This window comes from Colius striatus, chromosome 9 (assembly GCF_028858725.1).
Source record: "Colius striatus isolate bColStr4 chromosome 9, bColStr4.1.hap1, whole genome shotgun sequence".
Lineage (NCBI taxonomy): Eukaryota > Metazoa > Chordata > Aves > Coliiformes > Coliidae > Colius > Colius striatus.
The window spans coordinates 10,030,816-10,053,560 of NC_084767.1; the positions used below are offsets into that span (position 1 = coordinate 10,030,816).

Here is a 22,745-nt window from a genome sequence, read left to right on the forward strand (position 1 = left end):
GAAATCTCAAATTCTCTGATGTTTTTCTTCTAGTAAGCTGTTGAAGCTGAGCCTGTGCAATTTATAGATGGGGGAATTGCTGCTGTTTCTTCACTGGCTTGAGAGGGACTGGAAAAAATAAAACAGGAGGTTTTGATAGCAGTTAACAATTTGGACCTCCCGGGATATCTGCCTTGGAAAGAAAATGTATAGTAACTGTGTGGCGCTACCTAAAGTGTTTCTGAATGTAACATTTTTAGCAGAACATAATTATTATTTAATATTAATGTCTTGTATAATGTGAAAATGCTATTCAGTGGTTCAGTCTTTCATGTGTAAAGAAAACCAAATACTTCCAAAAGAATTGCTTTTGGGAATGAGAACTTAAATTGAGTTTTGTTTGCAGTCAGTCTGCTTGAGTTCAGACACTGGATAACACAAATGTCTTGTCCTAGAGAACAGCCGTTTATTTCCAGACCTCTCCTCTTGCCTACAAAATGTGGCCATTTGAGTTCCAGAAAGTTTTTCAGAATTAAACACTTACTCAAATTTTCTGTTAAAATACAAACATGTTTTTTTCTGTTTTGAATGCTTTGTTTCCAGTTTTGAAATACTGTTCAAACAAAGGGAAAAAACCACCACGACCAAGGTAAACATGTAGGTGTAAACATGTAGGCTGTGCTACCTCACAGCCAAATATCAGTAGATTACAGTAGATCTTTATAGTCTGGGCAAAGTCACAGAGGTTTGTGTCTGTCTTGGGAATATTTACAATCTAGTTCTGATGTAAGATCTTCCTGCTGTATTTTCCTCTCATAGTTGTTTGATTGTGATGTTGGGGGTAGGTTGGATGGAGTCTGGTGGGATGGCTAATCATCAGTTTGAGGCTTGTTAATGAACCTCAGTGAAAGATGTGAGTGATAAGCTTGAAGCAACTGCTGCTTTGCTGTCATGAGTCTGTTCTTTGGTGCAGACCTAGGGCTGCAAGCCTACGCTTTCTTGTTTAGTTTTTTTACCTTATTTTTGAATTTGTGACTTATCCCTGTATTTGGCAGTTTGAGAACTATTTCACCATATGAGCAGTTTTGCTGTTAATAACTATTGTTGAAATGGTAGGCGTGGATCTTGGTTCCATGGGCTGCAAGCCTTGGGGAGAGCTAGCTGCTGGCCCCACACACAGTCAATTTCAGAAAGACTGCTTGGGCTGCAGGGCTGCTTAACAAGCTCAGGTTCCCTTCTGCAGGCAAAATATGTATTTCTGCAAATCCCTAGGTTGTGAATTGCAAGGACTCCTTAATGATGAATCTGACAACCTTGCCTCAATCAACTCTGTGGAAATTTCTCATCAGTTAGCACATGGTGGCTAAGGAAGTGCTTTTTTTTCTGTCAACTGAACTTTTGATTAAAACAATATTACAAACAGAAAAATCTTTATATGCAATTTAAATAATAGGAAACCTATTTATTAAGAATGCCCTTTTCATTACAGAAGCTGTCAGCAGGAGCATAGTAGTTAGGGCTGTAGTAGTAGTTAGCTATAAATTGTACAGGTGAAAGCTCAGACCAGGGTGGGTGGTAGACTGATTGATGCAGACTACATTGTGTTACAAATTTCTGTTGATACTATTGATTACAGGATAAAACACAGAACAGTTTGTTTGTGAATGTACTGCTTAAATTATAAGATTTTTTTTTGGAAACCTGTTATCACACAGGTGTGATATCATATCTCCTTAAAAGCCATAGCTAATACAACTCTTCTGTCAGCATGTGTCTCTGAAAAGAGTTCTCAAGCCTATGTTGTTTCCAGGATTTGTTACAGATCTGTCAGCTTTCATGAAAACCTCATTTGAAGTACCACTTAATTTGTGTAGGCTTTTTGCTCCGTGTGCTTGTAGGAATTTTAACAGTCCTGGAAAGCTTTAAACTAAATCACATTAACAGCTAACAGGGTTAACAAATTTTATCACTAAAGTACATCCCTGTAAGGCCAACCACATTGTTTAGATGGTGGGATTGCTTTGTAGCTGTCAGGAGCTCAGTGGGTGGAAAGAAATTATTTTGCATATCCAGCCTGTTGCACTTCAGGAGCTACTGAGGAAGGATTTCACCAGGGTGTTTGTTCCTTCTGCGTGTTGCAGGGCTTGTGCTTTACCACTGACTGCACCCTTCTGCTGGACTCTTGAGAGAATAAGAGGGATCACTGTCCTCAGCAGATAGCTGTGGCGCACACTGCTTGGCAAGGTGTAGAAAAAGCTTTGGTGATGTAAATTTTGTTCCAGAGGCTGTTTTAAAAACTCTTTATTTGTTGTTGTTGAACTGCAACCAAAGGTAAAAGGTTTTGAATCCTTTGGAACATCTGTGGGAGAGATTTGAAAAAATAAAAAGTTCTCCTTTCAGGCATGTGATGCAATGATGCCCAAAGGGGAACTTGGAAGTGAAAGTGGTACCAACTGCTTTTCCCCATTTTTTATTTTTGGTGCCATGACTTGACCCTTCCTTATTGTTTCCCGAGCTGTAAGCCCACATGTAAATGTAGAACCAGGAGATCTTTGTTCTTTGAATGTTCATCACATTCAATTAATGTCATGATGATAAATATCAACTTTAAGAGGAGAAGTATAGAAGCTCTTCAGTGATTCTTAGACGTTATCTAGGAGTTGTATCTGTTACCTGTATTGTATGTGTAAGAGCAATAAGCAAATGGATCAGAAAGGGGAAAAAACCCCAGTTTTAAATCAAGAGCCTTGTAGAATTGCTTCATGAAGCTTTTTTTCACTCTTACTGCTTTCTCAGACATTCAGGTTTCAAGAGTAATCCGCCATCAGCCTACATGGAGAAAGCAGAGGTTAGGTTTACTCTTGCCTTTCCATAATGTTGTTATTAATCATAAAACCTAACTAGGCTCTTCTAAAATCGAGATGTAACATGGAAACAAATATCCTCAGATGCTGATGGATTGCAGATAGTATTCCAGTTCTCCACAATGAGTCTGTTTGATTTTTTTATTCTATGTTTTTTCTTGTGCAGTAAGAAGTTTGCTCTCATCTATTCTGATTTTCAGAGTAATTAATATTATTTGGAAATAAAGTCTTTGGCACTTGTTGTATTGAAAAGGATATATTAAATGCCAATTCATAATGCTTGAAACTGCTTACATTCTGAAGTCTTATTTTTAACTATTATCTCTAATAATGTCTTTTGTACCAAGGAATTTACCATTGTGAACATACTTGGATTCAAATAGTTACTGTTTTCATCCTCTTTGATACAGATTTGACTGCAAGGTGAAAAGCCCACTAGTCTTACTTGGGCTTTTTGAGCAACTGATTATTACCAATTGTGTAATGCAACCATAAGGATATATCACCTTTCACAACTTCATCCTTATGCACCATTGGAGTAGTTCTGAATGTATTTTGTCACGCTGATTTGGGAAATAGCTCCAACAGCACTGTCACACAAAGAGAAATGTCCGGTCTTCTTAGTTCTGTAAGTAAACATCTCCAGTGTGAAGAGTAATCATTAGGCAACAGAGCATAAGTACTCAAATGTTACTTCAAATTATTTCATACTGTAGCATGTGATGAAATAATGCTTGGAGAATAAATTATTAGATGTAATGAAATTAACTTAGTAACCAAATACTGCTCAATCACCTCTTTCTTCCAGTTACTTTTCCTTGACTTTTTAAAAGAGATTCTTGTATCTCTTTTCTAAAACTCTGCTTAGTTTTCTCTTGCTCATTTAATCTGCTCTTGAAAGGGCAGGGCTTTTTGTCTACATCTTTCCATTTATTGTCCATAACTTTCAGCTTGATTGTGTGTAGTATCCTGTTCTTCCTTTTATGTTCGCACATAGGGTATGCAGCTTGGAAGCTTTACCAGAGCATTAATTCACTACAGCAACAATAAACTTCTCTCTCCAGTGGGAGAAGTTGACTTTTTCCTCCAGAGGCCAGATCTTGCCATTCATGTAGTGACTTTCTCAGACTTGAAGCTGCCCTGGCCCCTCCCAGTCTGTTCACCCACTAGTGTGTAGGCTTGAGATTGTGCACTTCACTTTACCTCTCTTTTATCCTTGACTTCTGTGCAGTTGGATGTCCAGCTCGATAGTTTTTCCTCGATACGCATTTTCATTCTTGCACCACGTGTCCCGGTGATGGACAAGCAGTAGCAAGGTGACATTGACTTAGCTCTTGCCCATGTCATTCCTGCTTATAGATTAAGACAGGAGTGTATTGATTTACTCTCCATAACTGGAAGATGTCTTCACAAAAATGGAGTCTTAAAAACCTTTTGAATTGGCTGATTCATCATTTAATATTGTTCAGAAGAACTTAATACTTGCCAGTGGCAAGTTCCGGATCATTAGAGTTTTAATACTTATTTTTATACAATAGCATTCCCTACAAAGGAAATGATTTCTGAATGGAATCTCAGTGCTATCACAGCTGAGCTGAGGCACAGAGAAGGAAGTTTATCTTTCTTGATAAGATACAATTTAGCATTAAAGCTCAAGCGTCTGTTTGTTATTCTTCCCTAATTTTGAGCTGTTGATATTTCTGTTCGAATACCAAAAGGAAGTACAACAATGGAAACTACAGTTGGGAAAAAAAAAAAAGCATTTGAAAATGAAGAATTCTGATTCATCATCCTTTTTTCACTGTATAAATGATGCAGTATTCTTAAAATGACAATGAGTGCAGTAGATGCATTCTGCTAAAACCTTTTCCTATTGTGCGTGAAATCACAAATCGGAGAATGATGAATAGCCTGTCTCTGTGGAGTCTGCATCCTTTTGAAAATGTTATTCTTCTGTGCAGCTGCTAAAATGAGTTGTCATAGCCAGACAACTGCTTTGCTTTCTTCTCTTAGGTTTGAAGTAATTTGCAAATACTTCTTTGACATGTTTTCTGGTATTTTGCCTCAAAATAGTGGGACTGTTACCATTCCTTTTTGGAAATGATCCAAAGGGTGCATTAAGAAGAAATGCATTTTTGATTCCTTTTCTTTATAGGAACAGAATGTTCTCTCCAATATCTGAAATATTTGAGCTTGCCTCTCTATTTTAAACAGGCCTCTTTCTGAGACAGAAAGCTTTAAAACGAAGCACGGTATTGTAGAAGCAATTCACGATATCAATACCTGTGGGATGGCCTACCCAGTCTGTAGATCTGATGTGAAAATGTCCAGTTTTCCCTCTATTCATCATCAGCAGTGCTTGCTAGTATTCTTGCTTCTTCTGGCTGAAACTGGACTCTGAAAAATAATAGCTGTTTGGATTTTGTTTTCAGCAATTTCTCATAATATCTGGGGTTCTTTTAGTCCTTTTAACCTTTTGGAGATTTTTTTGGCCATCCTGGAGGTCTCTGGACCACACTCTCTTATCCCAGTGGAGTGTTCAAGGTTGGGGCCAATAGTCCAGATGTGGGGTCAAGAGAGCCAGGTACAGCTCTCTACAGTCATATGGGACAGCAACTTGATGTGGTGCTTCCTGCTGATGTGGCCATGGCTTTTTGCTAGGTCTAGACACCATGAGATAAGCAAATGTAAAACGCAGGGGTTGTTTTTTCTCTGAGTGTGATTTATTATCTGAAGTGTTATGATAAGTGATTTTTTTTTTTCCAGTCATCTGTTGTGTATCAGTGCTTTCAGTTTTATGACTTCAGTTATTAATTAAGCCTATTCTTTGTTAGGGACAAGAAGGGAGACCTCTTTATTAGGTCAATTCATATAGTTTCTTTTTAAGTAGAAGAGAGTGGTTACTTACGAGATTGCTTTAAACTTCAGCCAGTGAGCCAATCTTGAGCTACAAACCAGAACTTTTCATCTTCAGAGCAGAAGTATGTTCCCTGATGTCAGAAGGCTAGCAAATAGAGTAAATTTCTGTAAGTTTTGGTTCCCGATTTTCCCCAGGCATGATGTGCGTCAGTCGCTTGTAGCTGACAGGCTTCTGTGAAACTGGTCTGGCTGTGTTGCTTCTGCTCTGTGGTAAGTGTGCAGCAAATGGTGACTATGAGCTGGGAGGGGAAAGGCAGCCTGTGAAACCTCCTCGTAGGCTGGGGTCATCTGCCGTAGCCTCTCCAGGGTGGGGCTGTAAGGGCTGCCAACCACTAACCTTTCTGTGTGTGGGTAGAGGGTTTTGCTGGCACAAACAGCTCAATATGTACTACTGCTTTTTTTGGACTTGTTTTCAGCAGTTTTTAGAGAGCACTACAGATCGTACACTTCATCTCCAAGCTGAAAACCTGCCTGAACAGAAGAATGACTCCTTCTCTTTCTAAAGAGCTTTTGAAGTTATTTCATCTGTGGTTGTTAGTTGACGAGCAACTTTCTCACCTTGGTCTCTCTTCAGAAGTTGCTGATACTCAGAAGTTAGTAATTTACTTTATAATCTTTATGGTAGAGATTAGGAGGAAGTGCTGATAAAAAGCCCTCTTGAGATATTTCGCTAAGCTGCTGTCTGCTGTAGAAGGAACTTCTGAAGATAGAAAAAGTAACATGAGCTTAGAGATCCGGTCTTCATTCCTTTGGGTAACTCGCTAGCCTACCTTTTGCTAGTGTTTCTCTCATGTACCATTTAGAGATCACAGTCTGTCATCTCTCAGGCTGGCAAGGATATGTCTCTAAGGAGGCAAGTACATTTCTTCATGACGGGCTTCTGTATCAAGACAAGCTACTAGACATTGCCTCAGTAAACCTAGACCTGTTGCTTATAGCTGCAACAGATGAGCTTCATTTCAAGCATGAATTTATGTTCCTCAAAAAAGCTAACACAGTCACACTAAGTTTAGTATATTATTTCACAAGTATCAGGAGTATCAGCTCCCCCCCATTACCTCTTACAGTTCATCTGCAGAAGACTGTGTCTTTGAATAGAGAGTTGTTGTTAGCCACATCTTTGTGTTTATGCTTTCTTAATCTTCTTTGGAAAAGAGGATTTTTATTTTTTCTTTCTGATCCTCTTTAAGATGCAATGAAATTTTCCAGGTAATGTGCCTTGCTCTGCATGCCTGCTAGTAGTGCCATGCTTTTGCTAGGAGAGAGTGAAATCCTTCTTAGGAGAAGAAAACGCAAGGCAGTTTGTTCTAGGTATATTTGATATAGTTGTCTTCCTTACACGTCTTTGGTCTTACTTTCCATGAAGAATTTTCAAGGAAACAGACAAAAACATCAACAAATCTTTCCCACTAATGTTGAAATTACATTAGTGCAGTTTCTTCACACAGCACTGTCAGACTTCTTACCCAAAACATCACTGGCAGAAGGATCATATCTCTTGCTTGCAGGGAATTAAACAGCAGTCTTTATAGCAGTGTTAGTAATGATTTTGCTGATATTAATGGTTTTACTCTAAGAGTCATCATAAGGACATTTAGTCTTTCTGTGTGAAAAGTTCCTGAGGTGCTTAGCAGGTCATTTCAGGGTTTCTCTGGTCCTACTTTATTTGCATCCAGTGAGTTACTCTCTAGATCTTCAAGGCTGTGGCATATGAGAGTCTTTACATACCTGGTTTAGTTTTTATGATGCCTTGAAATGGTGACAGAATCCATCTAAATTAAAGGAAGCATTGGAGGCAAGGGTAGGTCTATACACCCAATAGCAGGATTGAGCAAGTTTTACCAGTACCCATCTGTCAAGTATGGAAAAAACGTATAGTAGAGAAGGAAGGAACTATAACCAAAGTAGCCATGTTTGCAAAGCCCCTCTACAAAAAAGCATTGCTTTGTGTCACAGGATGGCCTCTCACAGTACTTGGGACAAGTGGATTTTTTACAGGTACTTCAGGAGTTGCATTTTGCCCTAGAGAAATACTGTAGGTCACGTTCATCCCAACCTTTTCACTTTCATTGTAAGTATTGAATTCTGTTCAGTGGCATTGCACTGATGTTTTTAGGAACTCCCAACTGTTGAAGCTGAGCTCTTTGCTTTTTAATTCTTACTTGTTTTTTGCATTCCTCAAATTCACATGCAGTTTTTGATCTACTTCCTAAGCTAGGCTCTAGGAATAATCCGAACTACGTTTCTAACCTGAGTTTTTCTGCATCCATTCTACTTTTTAATCTTATTTTTGAATGAGTAAACTGTTAAATAACTATAAAGTGTATCAATGTAAATGTCTTTTGGCACGTCTGTGGACACTTGAGCTGTTTTTCTTTGTGTTGCAACAGAGAAATGTTGAATGTCATTGCACTAAATTGATCAGGGCTGTTAGAATTCAATTCTGATAGAAAATATTTTAGAAATTGACATTTAAAAATTACTAATAAATGAAAGCCAACTTGAAAGTTCTGAGTTATTCAGTAGCTAATAATTAAATACGTTGCATGAAAAAAATCCTGTGAACAAGGATATAGTGATGATATCTTTAAAGTTGTATGTTAAAGTGCAGAATTTGGATGCACACTTGAACTTTGAAATTCATTCATAGTACTTTTGTCTACTTTTGAAGATAGCTGAGCTAGAGAATTTATTCAAGGCATGTAATACCAAAAAATGTTTGTTATGGCGTTACAGGAATCCATGTACAATTCTGTACACTTAAGCTCAGCTTGTTAGAGCAAATGTAATCTGAAAGTCTCATGTTTACATAGAATACATGCTTTTGGGAAAAATTACAAGAATTAGGCCAAATGCTTTTGAATTCAGTACCTGAATAATAAAAAATGCAGGATGCCTGCTGCAAAGTGATTGTCATCACTCCACAGTGCAGCCTTTTATATTGTTCTGTGGTACCATTAAATTCTTTGAGCCCTGCTAACTTCAAAGTCATCCTTCAGTGTAGTTTGCTCGAAGCAAAAGCCCTTTGAGATTCTGGATCAGGCCCCTGAAACTGTAGTTGGCACTTGGTATAATGCTGTCCTTTTGTTCAGAGGTGAAAGAAGCATATAGCAGTTTTCCTGTTGAAGTGACATCAAACTCAGCTGTCTTCAGGAAGCAAGAGGATGCTGGCTGGCATGCTGTTGTGCTTGCAGCTTTGATTTCAAAGGCTTTGTTGTACAATACACTAGTTTCAGCTGTCCCCTGCCTTTTCGATCTGCTGCCCAGTGCAACAGCTTGCCACCATTCATTTACATCCCTTCAAGCTGGTGCTGTGTAACTTAAGGTCACTGAAGTGATAAAGATTAAAAGTCTTCCAAAAAGAGGAACCTGAGACCTTGGGCAACTGTTCATCCCATTTTCAAATCCTTTACTGTAGAGTCTTACAGTAATGTGCTTTTTGTATTAATTAACTGTATCTTGAAATTGTAGAGGGAAAAAGTGGTGCTGGCCTTTACAGGTCAAGAGCATTTAGATATCCATTATATAAATCACATGAAATCTAAATTATGCAGTTGGACATTCCTTTTAATACCTAAATGAAATCAGCACTTGAATGCAGAATGTCTGGCTAACCCCAGGCAAGGCTGAGTGCATGTCTGAAAAAACAATGGAGTGTATTTTTACGTCTTGTATTACTGAAAGCTGCTTTCTTTAGCTGAAGTCAGTCTGCAGCCTTTTTGGAGATAAAAGTAGTTTTTGGGTTTTTGGTTACTTGAATATCAGTAATTACAAAAACACACTGTAATTGTGTATGTGCAAAATATTTTATTTCAGCCAGTTAAAGAATGATCAGGACTTCCTGAGTAGTTGTGATGGATTGATACAGTTTCATGAGCTGTCAAACCTGGGACATGTTGCCGTGTATCTTTGGAGGGAAAAAATGGACTTGGAACACAGCAATTTTTTCTGTGGAGTGGCTGAAGCTGGCTTTAGTTTTAATGAACATTTCATTGTGGTGGATACTTTTTTCTGGTTTTCTTTTGTTTGCAAATACCTTCTGTTTTACTAAAGACAAATAATTGAGATTTACTGCAATTTCATTGAGTAACCTCTTAACTTTTTTTCCGTAAAAGTTTGTATCGAAAGCTCTTGAAAATCTGGTTAAAGTTTTGCTGAGCTTTGGTGAAGAGCAAAAACCTAAGAATGAGAATAAATTCTGATATATTGCTGGGTGCCAGGGATGTAGAGGAAGAAGTGCCACACTGTTGTCTTAGGAAAATTAAGAGAAAGTACATAGGCATGGTTGGAAGAAAGTATGGAATGTTTAACTGAAGCTTCTAGCTTCTTTGGGGTCTCTGTTCTTAGTGTATTAGTATTTAATGTTGGTGAACTTATGGCTGTGGGCTTGTTGTCAGGAGTTGGTTGTCTTTAAGTTATTCTTCAGTTATGTGTGCTTCCATGTGCTTGTTGCTTGGTCACTTTTATCAAGCTGGAAGTATGCTTCTGCTGCTTCTCTTCCTTCTGTTTCATGTTATTGTTTTGCTTGAGGGTTAAAGTAATGCAGATCTCTTCCAGATCTTGGGGGAAGAAGGTGGTATTAAGCATCAGTGCATGTGGTAAGCAGTTGCGTAGGAGGAATAGAAATTGATCAGCTTTTGAAAAAATATCTTAATGATCTGGATCTTTAGCAGTTGCAGTGTCTGTATTTCTGATGTCCATCAATGTCCTGTCCTTCACACAGTTTTTTAGATACCTTTGTTTTGGGAATTCTGTCCATCTTCTGACTGACATGCTGAAGTAACTAAAGTTGGGCAGAGCTGGTTTCACATGGAACCAGCAGTTGAGATCTCAACCTAAATCAGTCTAGGAATAAGCCTTGAAGTATTTTAGGTTTTGCACCAGGCAGCAAAGTTGCAAATATAGTTAATCTTAACACAGGCTATTTTATTTTTGATGAATCTAAGGCCATCTAATTACTAGCTTAGCCTGAAATTTGTTGCTGAGATGTTTCTTATCCTATCTTCAACCTGAAATATTGTTAACAGGTTTATTGTGTAGGGGAGAATGGTGTGTTTTCTGCCTTCTTTACCCATGAACATAATGCAGAGAAAAAGGTACAACTCACAGCTTTGGGACACAGAATTGTACAGTGTGAAGTGTAATTTGGAGTTTGCCTTGCACCTGCCTCGGAGTATCCACCCAGAGCAAACACTTTAGGAAGGGATACTCAGAGCTCCCTGGTTTGTGGGAGCTGCATGCACACTGGTTGAGGACCTTGTGAAATGTGAGCACTGATGTAGAAATAGTGTGGTGTAGGGGCGCATCAGTTTAGTTCTAAAGTCTTGGCTGTTTCTGGGGCAGGTCAAGTCAGCTGCTGTTTATGTGCTTAAATTCTTCGGTTAAAGTGATTCTTATGGATGTGCTAATTTGAGCAGTCAGCAGTGAAATGGGACTTTCTCAATAGTTTGGTTTTTTTGTACAAGCCCTGTAAATGAAAAGATGAGTGAATCTGAAGAGGCTTCTTTGCATCTGCTCTGGAAGGAAGAGAAGTTAGTACCATCTTGAGCCAATATTTTCCTCTCAAAGTTTTTATTTGTGATTCCTTTTTAATACAGGAAATAAAAGCCAGAGGAGCTCTTTGCTAGGTATGGAGACAGTTTCTGAGGTAGTAAATAGTACTTAATGTTTCCATTATACAAAAAAAACCCCACTCTAAAAACTTACCTAATCCTCCTGACTGTAACAAAATCTAGCTATTTAGGATAGCTTTTGGTGTAGCTGTAGATGCAAATAGTCTGAACAAATCTGTAGCACAGGACAAGTATCCACCATGCAGTGGAAGCTCTGAAAACTTCTTGCATTTACTTCAGTAGTTTCAACAAATTCACTTATAGGTACCAAGATTTGAAGTTTCCTTTGAATCTTAAATATACAGGGGAAAAACTGGTTTCCTTTGTGATAGATTAAGATTAGAAATGCAAATAGGTTCTACCTAAATAGATTTATTTAGAAAATTGATTAGCAGTACTATTAGTCCAAAAATAATAATAGTAGTTGTAACTGAGAAGGTGAGATTGAATGTGGATTGCTGAGTTACTTCACACATGCAGTATCTTCCAAGAAATGCTGAGTGACTGTATAGTTAAAGGTGTAAACTGAGGCTGCAGAGTCTTAACTGGTTAGAAAATACAAACAACTTTTCATCTGAAGTAAAATCTCATGATCAGCGAGTCTCAAGTGGGACATTGCAGTAAGGCTTACTGGATACTCCTTCACAACCTAAGATATACTATTGTGATTATTGTTAATAATAACAATATTGATTCAGATTTTTTCAACTGCTGACTTGAGCCGTGGAAAATTTTACAGCAAGGCTTAATGTAGCCCCCAAACCTTGACCAGCTGAATTTAAACCTGCATTTACCATTTTTGTTTAGTGAGCTATGGCTGCTTAAAACTGATACTTTCTGTTTTCAGCAGTAGATGTAGACCAAGTGCTTAAAAAAAGAATAAAATATATTTGGGACTCAACATATTTATATTCAGCAGAATAGTTTGCATGATGTGCAAGTTTTGCAAGCCTTCATGGTTTGGTACTTGGAGTGGTGCAGGGATGAGTCATCAAATTGCTACAATTACACAGTTCTGTACTCATTGTCCTTGTAAATACAACACATTAATACAGGATGGATACAGGCAGTTTTTGATTACTGACTCTTTATTCTAGACACTCAGAAAATTAAATGAGAGCCAGGGTGTCTTTGAAACAGTTACGCAAGGAATAGGTTAGGCACCATCCCACAGTACCTGTTGCGGTAACCCTGCCCCCAAGTACTAATGAGCTGTTGCATTTGTTCAGTGTTTTCATCAGCGACCTGGATGAGGGGACAGAGTGTACCCTCAGCAAGTTCCCCGATGACACCAAACTGGGAGGACTGGCTGATTCCACAGAGGCTGTGCTGCCATTCAGTGGGATCTCAACCAGCTTGAGAGCTGGGCAGAGAGGAACCTCATGAGGTTCAACAAGGACAAGTACAGAATCCTGCATCTGGGAAGGAACAACCCCATGCACCAGTACAGGTTGTGGGGGTTGAACTGCTGAAGAGCAGCTCTGCAGAGAGAGAGCTGGGAGTCCTGAATGATAATAAACTAACCACGAGCCAGCAATGTGCCCTCGTGGCCAAGAAGGCCAATGGCAGCCTGGGATGCATCAAGAAGAGTGTGGCCAGCAGGTCAAGGGAGGTTCTTCTCCCTCTCTACTCTGCCCTGGTGAGGCTTCATCTGGAGTCTTGGGTCCAGTTCTGGGCTCCTCAGCTCAAGAGGGACAGGAAAGTGCTGGAGAGAGTACAGCACAGGGTCACCAAGATCATCAGGGGAATGGAACATCTTTCATATGAGGAAAGGCTGCAGGAACTGGGGCTGTTTAGCCCAGAGGGGTTGTGGAGGTCTTCGAGACTCGCCTGGACATGTTCCTATGCAACCTGATCTAGGTGAACCTGCTTCTGCAGGGAGGTTGGACTAGATGATCTCTAAAGGTCCCTTCCAACCCCTACCATTCTATCATTCTATGATATGTATAAAAAGAAAAACATGGAAAACTGAAATTAGCTCATGGATCAAAAGCATCCTCCCCATCTAATTTTAGAAACTGTACCTGCTACTGAAAACACTGGATATCTCTTGGGATTGCAAGAGTTGGGTTTTTTCCCTAGTGATCTCAACGTGCTGAATAGAAGGACAGACGTGCTGGAAAATAGCTGGTAGTTTGGACGAAAGTAGCACCTTTTTTTTGTTTCTTACTACATCCTAAATTATCTCCTAGTTTAATCAGCAAATATTTCTTTTTTATACTAGTCCTTATGAGAATCTGTATCGGACTATTTCTGAAGTTCTAAAAGCTAGCAGGGTGATTTTGCTGTGTTAGGGTACTTCAGCAGCAGTTGTGCTTTTCAGGTTGGGGTACGAATCAACACATTAATTGGTCCTCTGGGTCATTTCAGACTGCAGTTGGTGTATACAACTGCCTATTAAAAGGATGTACCATCACCAAAAGCTCTTTGTTGGAGTCAAGTCCCTACTTAGTGTTTCATGGAATTGGATCATAATAGTAATCTGAGCTGCTGGTCATTTTTGTGTATAATTACATTTTGAAAACAAGTTAAATAGTTTAGTCCTCTGTAGATAGAGCCCACACTGATCTGACTTCTGAGATAAACTTCAAGTCAGACATTAGTCTGAGTATTAAGTGATAGGCAGTTAGGTATTTACAAAAGATCAGTACGTTCATTTTGTTATGAGGTTAAGGTGAAGACTGATACTTTAGAAACAAAGTGAAATAGTTTTGTTAATTGAAGTCATGAAGGCATCAGTCTTAGAACAAGAGAACCTGATTTGTACCTCCAGTATTCTTTTGAACCTGAAAAAATAACTCTTGTGGAACATGGAGGTGAAGAATGACTCAAGATTTTCTTTCAGCAAAGACAGGAGCAGATGACTCTTGGTTTGGGGGAATTTACGACTCTGGGCAAAAGTTCCTAAAAATAGGCCCTTGAGAAGTGCCGAACTGGGCATGTAATAGCATTTGGGTATCTTTTAAATACATCACAACTTGTGGTCAAAATATGGTGTTATTTGTTCGTGACTTGAAACACAAATTGGATCACTGTCTGCTGGTACTGAATTTACCCTGTCTTCCTGTGAACCTTTTGGTGGTTAGTCAGAGGCCAAATGAAAACAAGGCCTTCTTTTCAGAATGAAGGGTTTTTTTTCTAATGTTGCCTTCAGCTGTTGGATCTTGGTAAACTCTTTTAGTATTTCAAGTATATTTTTGTTTGAACTTCCAGCATAACTGCACTAAAATAAAACCTGGCAACTGGGAGAATAGCAAGCTAGGTAAGAAATGAAGTGTATGAAGCTTAATTTGTGCAGATCCCTTGTGCTTTCATAAATAGTTTAATTTAAGCTGAAACAAGCAGTTACTAATAGAGATGTCAAATATAGACACGTACCTGGTCAGCAGTTTTAATTTTCCAAGTTAGAATCACAGAATATCTCCAGTTGGAATGGATCCATAAGGATCATCGAGTCCAGCTCCCTGCTTCTCACAGGACTACCAAAAATTGCATCAAGTTTAACTTGATGAACCTCAGAGCTTTGTATTCAATGCGTTTATAGTGACTGTGGACAGTGTTTAGCTACCATCAGATATTTTCAGGAATTCTGTATTTGGAGGATCATTTGGCTGTGGGCTCTGTTTTCTGCTTTTCTCAAGACTAAGAAAAGATATGAGTTGATGATCTCACTAAATTTAAACCAAATAAATGTGCTTTTTATCTTGTTGCGTTATTACTGGAGAGATGTTACAAGGAGCCATTTTCTTTAGGCAAGCTGAATGAGGTTAAACCTATAGCTGGAGGTGTGCTGTTGCTGGTACTCTCTTCTTTGTGAAGCCAAACATCTTCATTGACCGGATTTGAATGACTCTCCATATGTTTTTATGCTTACTCCTTTGATATGGGAATCTTTCATGTTGTTGTTCTCAACATAGCCTGTGGCCATGCTTCTGAAGAATGTTTTGAAGTGAGGAATCTTTACAGTGATTAGGATAAGCACACTCTCTCAGTGACCACCATTTCTGACCTGGCGTTTGGAAGCACTGTAGTGTTCTTGCATTTCTTTGCAGACTGATATGTCCAGATTTGGAGAGATGTGCTAAGAAAGGGATTTGGTCCTTGCTGTGAGAAAAGTTGATGCACGTTTTGTGCAGTTTCAGTTACTGGTTCTCCAACTTTGTTTAGTGTTTGTGCTATTGTGTGTTTTTATTAAGAGTCTCTCAGTAGTTAAGAAAGTTCCCTCCTATCCCTGACCAAATATAAAGATGGTGTTAATAAACACTGTTTAACAGGTTCCTGGATTAGAGAGTGGTGACCACTACATCCTAAAGAGAAGTTTGCATTCAGTTTGAAACGCTTTACACCCTTTGGGGTTTTATGGCTATAGTAAATGTTCTGGCTGTATAAAAAGCAGGAAGCCAGGAGGGGCACATGCTTGTCGCTTTTAGGTTAAGATGGCTACCCATCTTCCTTACTGATGTGGTCCAGTTGTCACATAAGATGATGGATTCCTCTGTTCCTCCGGTTAAATGTGTAATTAATACCTTCAGCAATCCTTGTGCTCGCAGAGCTGGTTTCAGAAAGCAATTTGAGTATACAAAGCTTGGACTTAATCTGCTGTGTTTGACTTTAGGATAGCCAAGTATGTATTAGTTATTTTTTATGATTTCTTCAACTTCTCTAAAGCCAGATGTAGATGTGATTTGTTAAAGGACATCAGAGTCTGTTTAGCTCTACCATTTTAATTAGATTTGTTTATTTTGTACTTTTAACTGAAGTGTCCTGGTATCTTTTCCACTCAGTGGGAATTTTATCCAAAAGTAGATCTTTAAAGATGTAGCTTTGTCTGTAACTCAGGTCAGAATTACGAGTATAGTCTCAACAGTAGTGGGAAGTAGAAGTTCTTGTTTTCTATGACTTTACCTTTCATTGTAGCTGAAAACATAATAATTGAAGACTGCTGTTCTTTTTCCAAGGTAACAACAGCTGTTCTCCAGTTTCATCCGTGCATTCTTTGGTAGGGAAAGGTTTCTCTTCAAAGAAAGTTAGCAATGTTGTGTGCCTTGCTGGATCTTACTCCTGCAACTTCTGTGTCTTGTCCCAGTTCCCAGGATTACTGCTATCACTTCTGTAATTGCTCTCTCGATACTGGAAGTAGAACTGGGTTAAAGAACAAAGCTGCACCATGCTGTCTTCAGTGCCAATTAAGTGACTAAAGGCACTCCCAAGTCCTGAAGCATGGTGCAAACCCAAGTGTTACCTGCCTGTAGCTAACAGAAACCTGGTAGAAATCTAGTTAGCCCAGACAAGTTTGATAACTTTTTACTTAAAAGAAGATGCAGTGTTTTTTCACTTCTCATGAGCGAGTTGAGCCTTGCAGCCATTCAGCTACAGTAAAACTTTGGTGCCTTTGCACCTAATGTCATAGAACCACAGATGTGTGGAAGTCTTATGCTCAAGAGTCAGTTTTAGTTGTTACCAGGTATCTAAGGACCTTCGTTAAAACTGTGATTTATGAAGCGTTAGAATTCCTACAAAACATTTGCCTTTGAGGATCATTCATCATTGGGGGTTTTTTGGAAGCTTTTCATAATCTCCAAAGGAAAAAAGCTTTCTGTAATTAGACTTGTCAGTATCTCTTTCTTCCCAAGTAACTTCTGAAGCTGTTTGCCATGTTCATCCATATCTCATAGAAATGAGGTATTGTGGAGCAAGAGGAGTAGAGAAAACATGAATATACCTCCAGAACTAGATGAGTAGGGGATGCAAATCTTTGGGGGGCAAAAAAAGCTGTTACAATTCTCCAGCTTGCAGAGCAGTTTGCAAATTTTATGATCATTACTGGTTTTATCATTAGTGAAAATAAAGACAGAGGCCTCCTTCAGTGTTACTTTATTGAGTTGGGTTATAACAACTACAAGGCAATGGAAAACATTCATGCTTAGACCCATTGTTAGCACTTTGCTGTTGCTGCCATTCCCAGTTGGGGATGGAGAGCGCTTATTCCAGGCTAATTAAAGAATAGCAGCTGGTTGGAAATAATTGTCCTACTTTGGCAAGAGCTGTGAACAAGTTAAGAAATCCTGGAAAAAAAATAAATGAACTTATGAACAGGATTAATTGGCACTAGTTAGAAGCTGCATTTCCACTGTGAGAAGCTACTGGGCTCTTGTGGTTCTGAGGGTAAAAAAAGCCATGCCTGTTCTTCCAGCATCTGCAAATGCAGGTCAGTCGTACTGCAGGGGCTCACAGCCTTGACAGGTTAACAGGAATAAGAGATCATAATTTGCACCAGGTGTTGATGCTGTTCAGCTGCAGGGAAAGGTACATGTTAATACCACTTCAAAGCTACTTGGGAAACCTGTGGAGCCTTTATGTAGAGGGTGGGTGGGTAAACAACAAGGTACAGGTGGAAGGAAGGGAATAGGATGATGAAGGGAAGAGTTGAAGTTCTAGATAGCTATCTTCTTGCACAAGGGGTGGAAGCCTTACTGACCAAGGACTAGTGAGACCAGCTGCTAGGAATTTTGAAATCCTTAGTGCTGTGGATGTACAGGACAGATTAGAGCTCTTTAATTGCTTCTTCCAGACAACAGGACAGGATCCACCCGTCATCATTCCATCTGCAAATAGCAGGTTTAAGTGCTTTAGAGACACTTTAAAGTCTGAGTTAGGATGCATGAGATCTGGGAAATGATGTAAAAAATTAAGACAGAAGTAGAGTGAATTTATTAGGAAGAGAAGATATCATAGGAAAGATAGAAGATGAAGATATAATAGGAAATCCAAGGAAATTTAGGAGCAGAAAGGGAAAGAGTGAGGGATTAAAACCCTTAAGCTCGAAAATATATCAAGACATTGTGCCTTGAGTTTAGGATGGGGAAAAAACACAATAAACCCTATAGTAATAGATATTAAATGAATGTAGCTACCTACTTACTGATTAAATAGATAAATACAATGTTTACAGCATAAAAATCAATCTGTGTAGTCTGCCCTCATGTTCATGGCTTAGATGTTGAGAGAGGACATGGAAATGTCTCTCAGCAGCAGTGCTACCTGTGCCAGGTCATACATTTGTGGATCTAAGGCACCATCCTCTTAGCCAAGACTGTGCTCTGATGGGAGAGGGACAAGTGGAGAGGAGCAGGAGAAATGCAGAATGCACAGCAGAGTTGAGTAGGTGCACACCAAAGACAAAAACTTGCTCTGCAATCTGCCTGTTGTGTAAGTCTGGTGACTTTGGTGAAGTTCGTGTTCTTGCACACTTTGTGTAACAGTGCTGTTCTGCTACAGTGTTATTATGTATTCCTAGGATGAGAACACATAACATTTAGATGACAGTTCTTGGACAACATCTCAGGGACATCTAGCCACGATCTCTGTGATGTTTCCCAGTAAAGGAGCAGAAGAAAGCAGTAGCAGAATCTCACCATGACCTACCAAAGGAAAGTTAGGTTGAGGCTAAATTGATATAATGTGATATTTCTGTTGAATATACTGACCCAGGCCATCTGTGTGTGATCTTCTTAGTGAGAGTTCCTGTTCTTTGCCCTTAGCTTGCAGGATTTATGCAACTTTACCTGCAAAAGGGAATGAGAGATTCCTTACTCATTTAAGGACATACTAGTTGAAAACAGTGTTAACAACATATAATCAGTGTAATGAGTGTTTCTACTCATTCAAATTAAAATAAAATTAAACTGTCCTCCTCCTGCATAATTCCCTAGAGTCATGTGTGCTTTAAACTCTTCTTGAACTGGTGAGGGTTAGTTGGGTACCAGTAAGTCTAGAGCTGATTTGTTCTCCCTCTTGTGGCACCATGCAGTGGGAGAGCATTATTGGGACATCACATGCACCTTAAGAGGATATCACATACACCTTATGAACCAGTGTGTAGTTAAGAATAATTTGAAAGGCCCTCAAGAGACTGTAACTTAGAAAGTGTGAAAGGTGTGGTTTACTTTTCCAGTGTTACTGTTCTGTGTATAGCCAGAAACACAGCAATATATCTGTGGAATAACCTTCATCCATTTTTTTTATTTCTCACTAGCCATCCTCTGGGCTTGTATTTCTCATTATGATGTGTGTCATAACTAAGGTAGCTGAGTTTTTCCATCACTCAGTGAACATAGTTTTATAACATAGTCCTTAATCCATGGAACGTGTGTTTTTTCACACCTAACTGCGAGGTTCAAGGTAAACTTCAGGCAAAGCAGTGTAGTCAGATAGTGGAGGAAGGCTTGCCTGTAGGGGCAATACTGGTAGTTTTTCAAGTGTTTTACTTCTTGTGCAGTATATTGCTTGCTTTTGAGGTGGTGTTGTGTTTTGAATGGGAGTGGATGTAGTTGTTAAGGAGTTAATCCATAATCTCCGATGGCATGAGTAAAGGAATTGTGTGACTTATTCCATCATGTGTTTCATTTGAGTACATTGTTCCTCTTGCTGCTGAGACAGCTGAGCGAGGGGAAGAAGGCTGAAGTAAAGGCAGGCAATGTTTGAAGGCATTGAGTTTCTCATAACAGCTCACTACCAGTCAGCCTGTCTCCTGGGCACAAATGATGAGGAGGAAGGGACTGGTGTGAGGCTGAATGAGCAGTTGTTGCCTAGGTGTGGGGTACCTAGGAGCAGGTACGAATAGATGATAACTGGAGTATGGTCAGCAAAAGGAGGCAGGTAGTGAAATATTTAGAAAAACTGAGGTTAAAGCTCTAACAGAAACATTTGATGTGAACATTTATAGAAATTCTTACATGTCATTCTGGAACAAAAGGGAAGAAAACAGTAGGGAGGAGCAGTTATGATGTGGGGAGAACACTGTAATTAAGTCAGGATGAAGAAAGATGGTGACTGCCAAGGGTTCTAGGACACAGACTGTGCAGTGAATTATAGAGATGTTCTGCAGAGAATGGTCCCTCCTCCTTGTGGTAAGCTAGAGCTGGACAAAAAATGCTATTCTGTTGCATGAAAGTACTCTATAGTGATTTGATTTGATTTTTTTTTTACCCCCCAACTATATGTGTGCAATTTAACTTTGGCAGAAAGTGCTAGCTGATTACTTTGACAGCTTTAATTACTTTGGCTTGAGTAGGATGAAAGTGAATTTATTTCCCAGTGAGAAAAGCGTTGAAAGGCTGCATGAAAACCTGTCAAAGGAAATTGAAGAGGGGTTGGGGAGTTGTCTTTACAGTAAATGGAATTGATAAACATGTCAGTTAAAAGGATAATTTATTTATAATACCCAGGTTTTGTGGCCAGAAATCTTTGATAATTCTGTTCACTGGGAAAATTAATTTTATCTATTCAATTGATTTGCTTTTTCATAATACAGAGCAAGGAATTGCCTTAGAATAAATTGAAGTAATAATTCTTTTTCTTTTTCCCTAGAACACGTCAGTAATGGAGGATCAGAATGAAGATGAGTCTCCAAAGAAAAATACCCTATGGCAGGTAGGACTAACATTCACATAGAGAGTGGGCATAACTTTAGAGGTTTCTGCTTTTGAGAAACCAAATTTTGCATCTGCATAATCATCCTTGTGTGTAGCTGACTGTATCATCCTAAAATTAGCTCAGCTTTCAAGTGAGGGATGATGCAGATGGATAATACTTTAGAAATTACTAGATCTCAGATTTTGTAGTTTGTGCTGACCTTGAAAAGACAGTTTTATATCGAAGGATACTTGGGAGTGCAGTTCAACCTTTCTGAGCATGTGACTGTCATTTACAAGGGAAAAAAAAACCAACACCTTCAAGTGGCAAGGAGTTGCAACCAATTTCCTTTGAGGAAGTCTCAGAATATTTCAGAGAACTGACAGTTGTTCCCCAGCAGCCCTCTTGGTCTCCTGAAGAGCTCAGAAGAGCCTGCTGTCAATCTTGATTTCTATTTACTAATTAGCAGTAAGTCCTGGGGTGTTCTTCCTTGTAGCATCCTTGTTTGTAGCTAAAGCTCCCAGGATTTTAATGAAGTTTTTATGTGAATGTCCCAAACATTGACAGGAGCCATGCTTCAAAGCCAAAACAAGCCCTTGACAGTGTATAATTCACAGTTTTCATTTATGGACAAAGAGCTCAACACTGACATGACTTGAATTTTTGTGTTAATTAGAGTATTAATACCTACCTTTGAAATGTTTCTAATTGTGTATTATTTGAAGTGCTGTGTAAATCACTTAGGGAGTAAGACTGAAATAAGCAGCAGAAACCACTGATTTAATCTGTGAAAGTTTGTTCTAAAAATAATGAACTTGCCTGCTGTTGAAATGGCAAGAGGTGTAAGGGAACTCAGGTCTTTCAGTGTAACAAGTAATGTAATTACCATCAAAGTCCTTTCATTGATCTTTACCTATGAAGGACCTAAGTTATGTTGTGTAACTCATGGCTTTAAGAATAAGTTTTAAAATGAGTTGTGTTGATCATTTCTCCGCATCATCTCACATATTCTTCCTTGAGAGTGTTCTTACAAAACCATTCCTCCTGTTTATATTTAACCACTGATGTTTCTTTTCTAAAAACAGATAAGTAATGGAACTTCATCTGTGATTGTCTCAAGAAAAAGACCATCGGAAGGAAACTACGAAAAGGAAAAAGACTTGTGTATTAAATATTTTGACCAGTGGTCTGAATCAGATCAAGTTGAATTTGTGGAACACCTTATTTCACGAATGTGTCACTATCAGCATGGACATATTAACTCTTACTTGAAGCCCATGTTACAACGGGACTTCATCACTGCGTTACCAGGTAAACTAACGTTTGTTTTACGAGAGGTGCATTTAGAAATACTTTTATTCCGTTTAATACTTCAGGGCTATGCAGACTTTTGAGAACATCTTCCAGATTTAGGTTGCCTTCTGTAAATAAAGTGATATTTCCTAGTCAAAAGAAGGGCGAGAGGGTAGCTGAAGCCATTCACTTCTGTGATTAATTGAATTGGCCACTGGATGCCAGTGTTGTTCCATGTGCAAGCACTTTGAGTAGCATGTCCTGAAGAATAGTTGGGTGTTTAAATTGGAACTGAGTTGTCACAAACCTTGTATCTCTGCAAGCTCTGGTCTAGATTCCTTCTTCATAAGAATCCCATAAATGTAGAAAATGCTATAGAGGTGTTTTAATTTCTGAAGTCTTTATGACATTTTAGTTTTGTTCTGAGTTTCCTAAGTTTTAAATAAAAAGCCTCCTGCTTAGGTGAATGACTCGGGTTTGTCTGCTCTTGTTACTGACTGAAAAGCAGAAGCACTTGTGGATTTTGATTGTGTAGTCCAAGCATGATTCCCCACTTCTGTTGCTCAGAACATCTTCTGCTCCTCATTGGTGTAAATCTGTATCAGTAGGTTGAGTATGCATTTGTCACAAAAATAGGAAGCAATAGTGACAGGGTGTATAGAAT

The 22,745-nt window shown here is 38.9% G+C and overlaps 1 protein-coding gene across 3 annotated transcripts in view; it reads left to right on the top strand.

Moving 5' to 3' along the window:
- Window positions 1–22,745, top strand: part of FBXW11 (F-box and WD repeat domain containing 11) — a 74,421-nt gene that overhangs the window by 17,726 nt on the left and 33,950 nt on the right. For all 3 annotated transcript variants that reach the window (XM_062002306.1, XM_062002307.1, XM_062002305.1), the window contains 2 exons: window positions 20,744–20,806; window positions 21,874–22,099. In XM_062002306.1, the coding sequence (XP_061858290.1) occupies window positions 20,744–20,806; window positions 21,874–22,099 (289 nt within the window). The remainder of the gene's footprint in view (window positions 1–20,743; window positions 20,807–21,873; window positions 22,100–22,745) is intronic.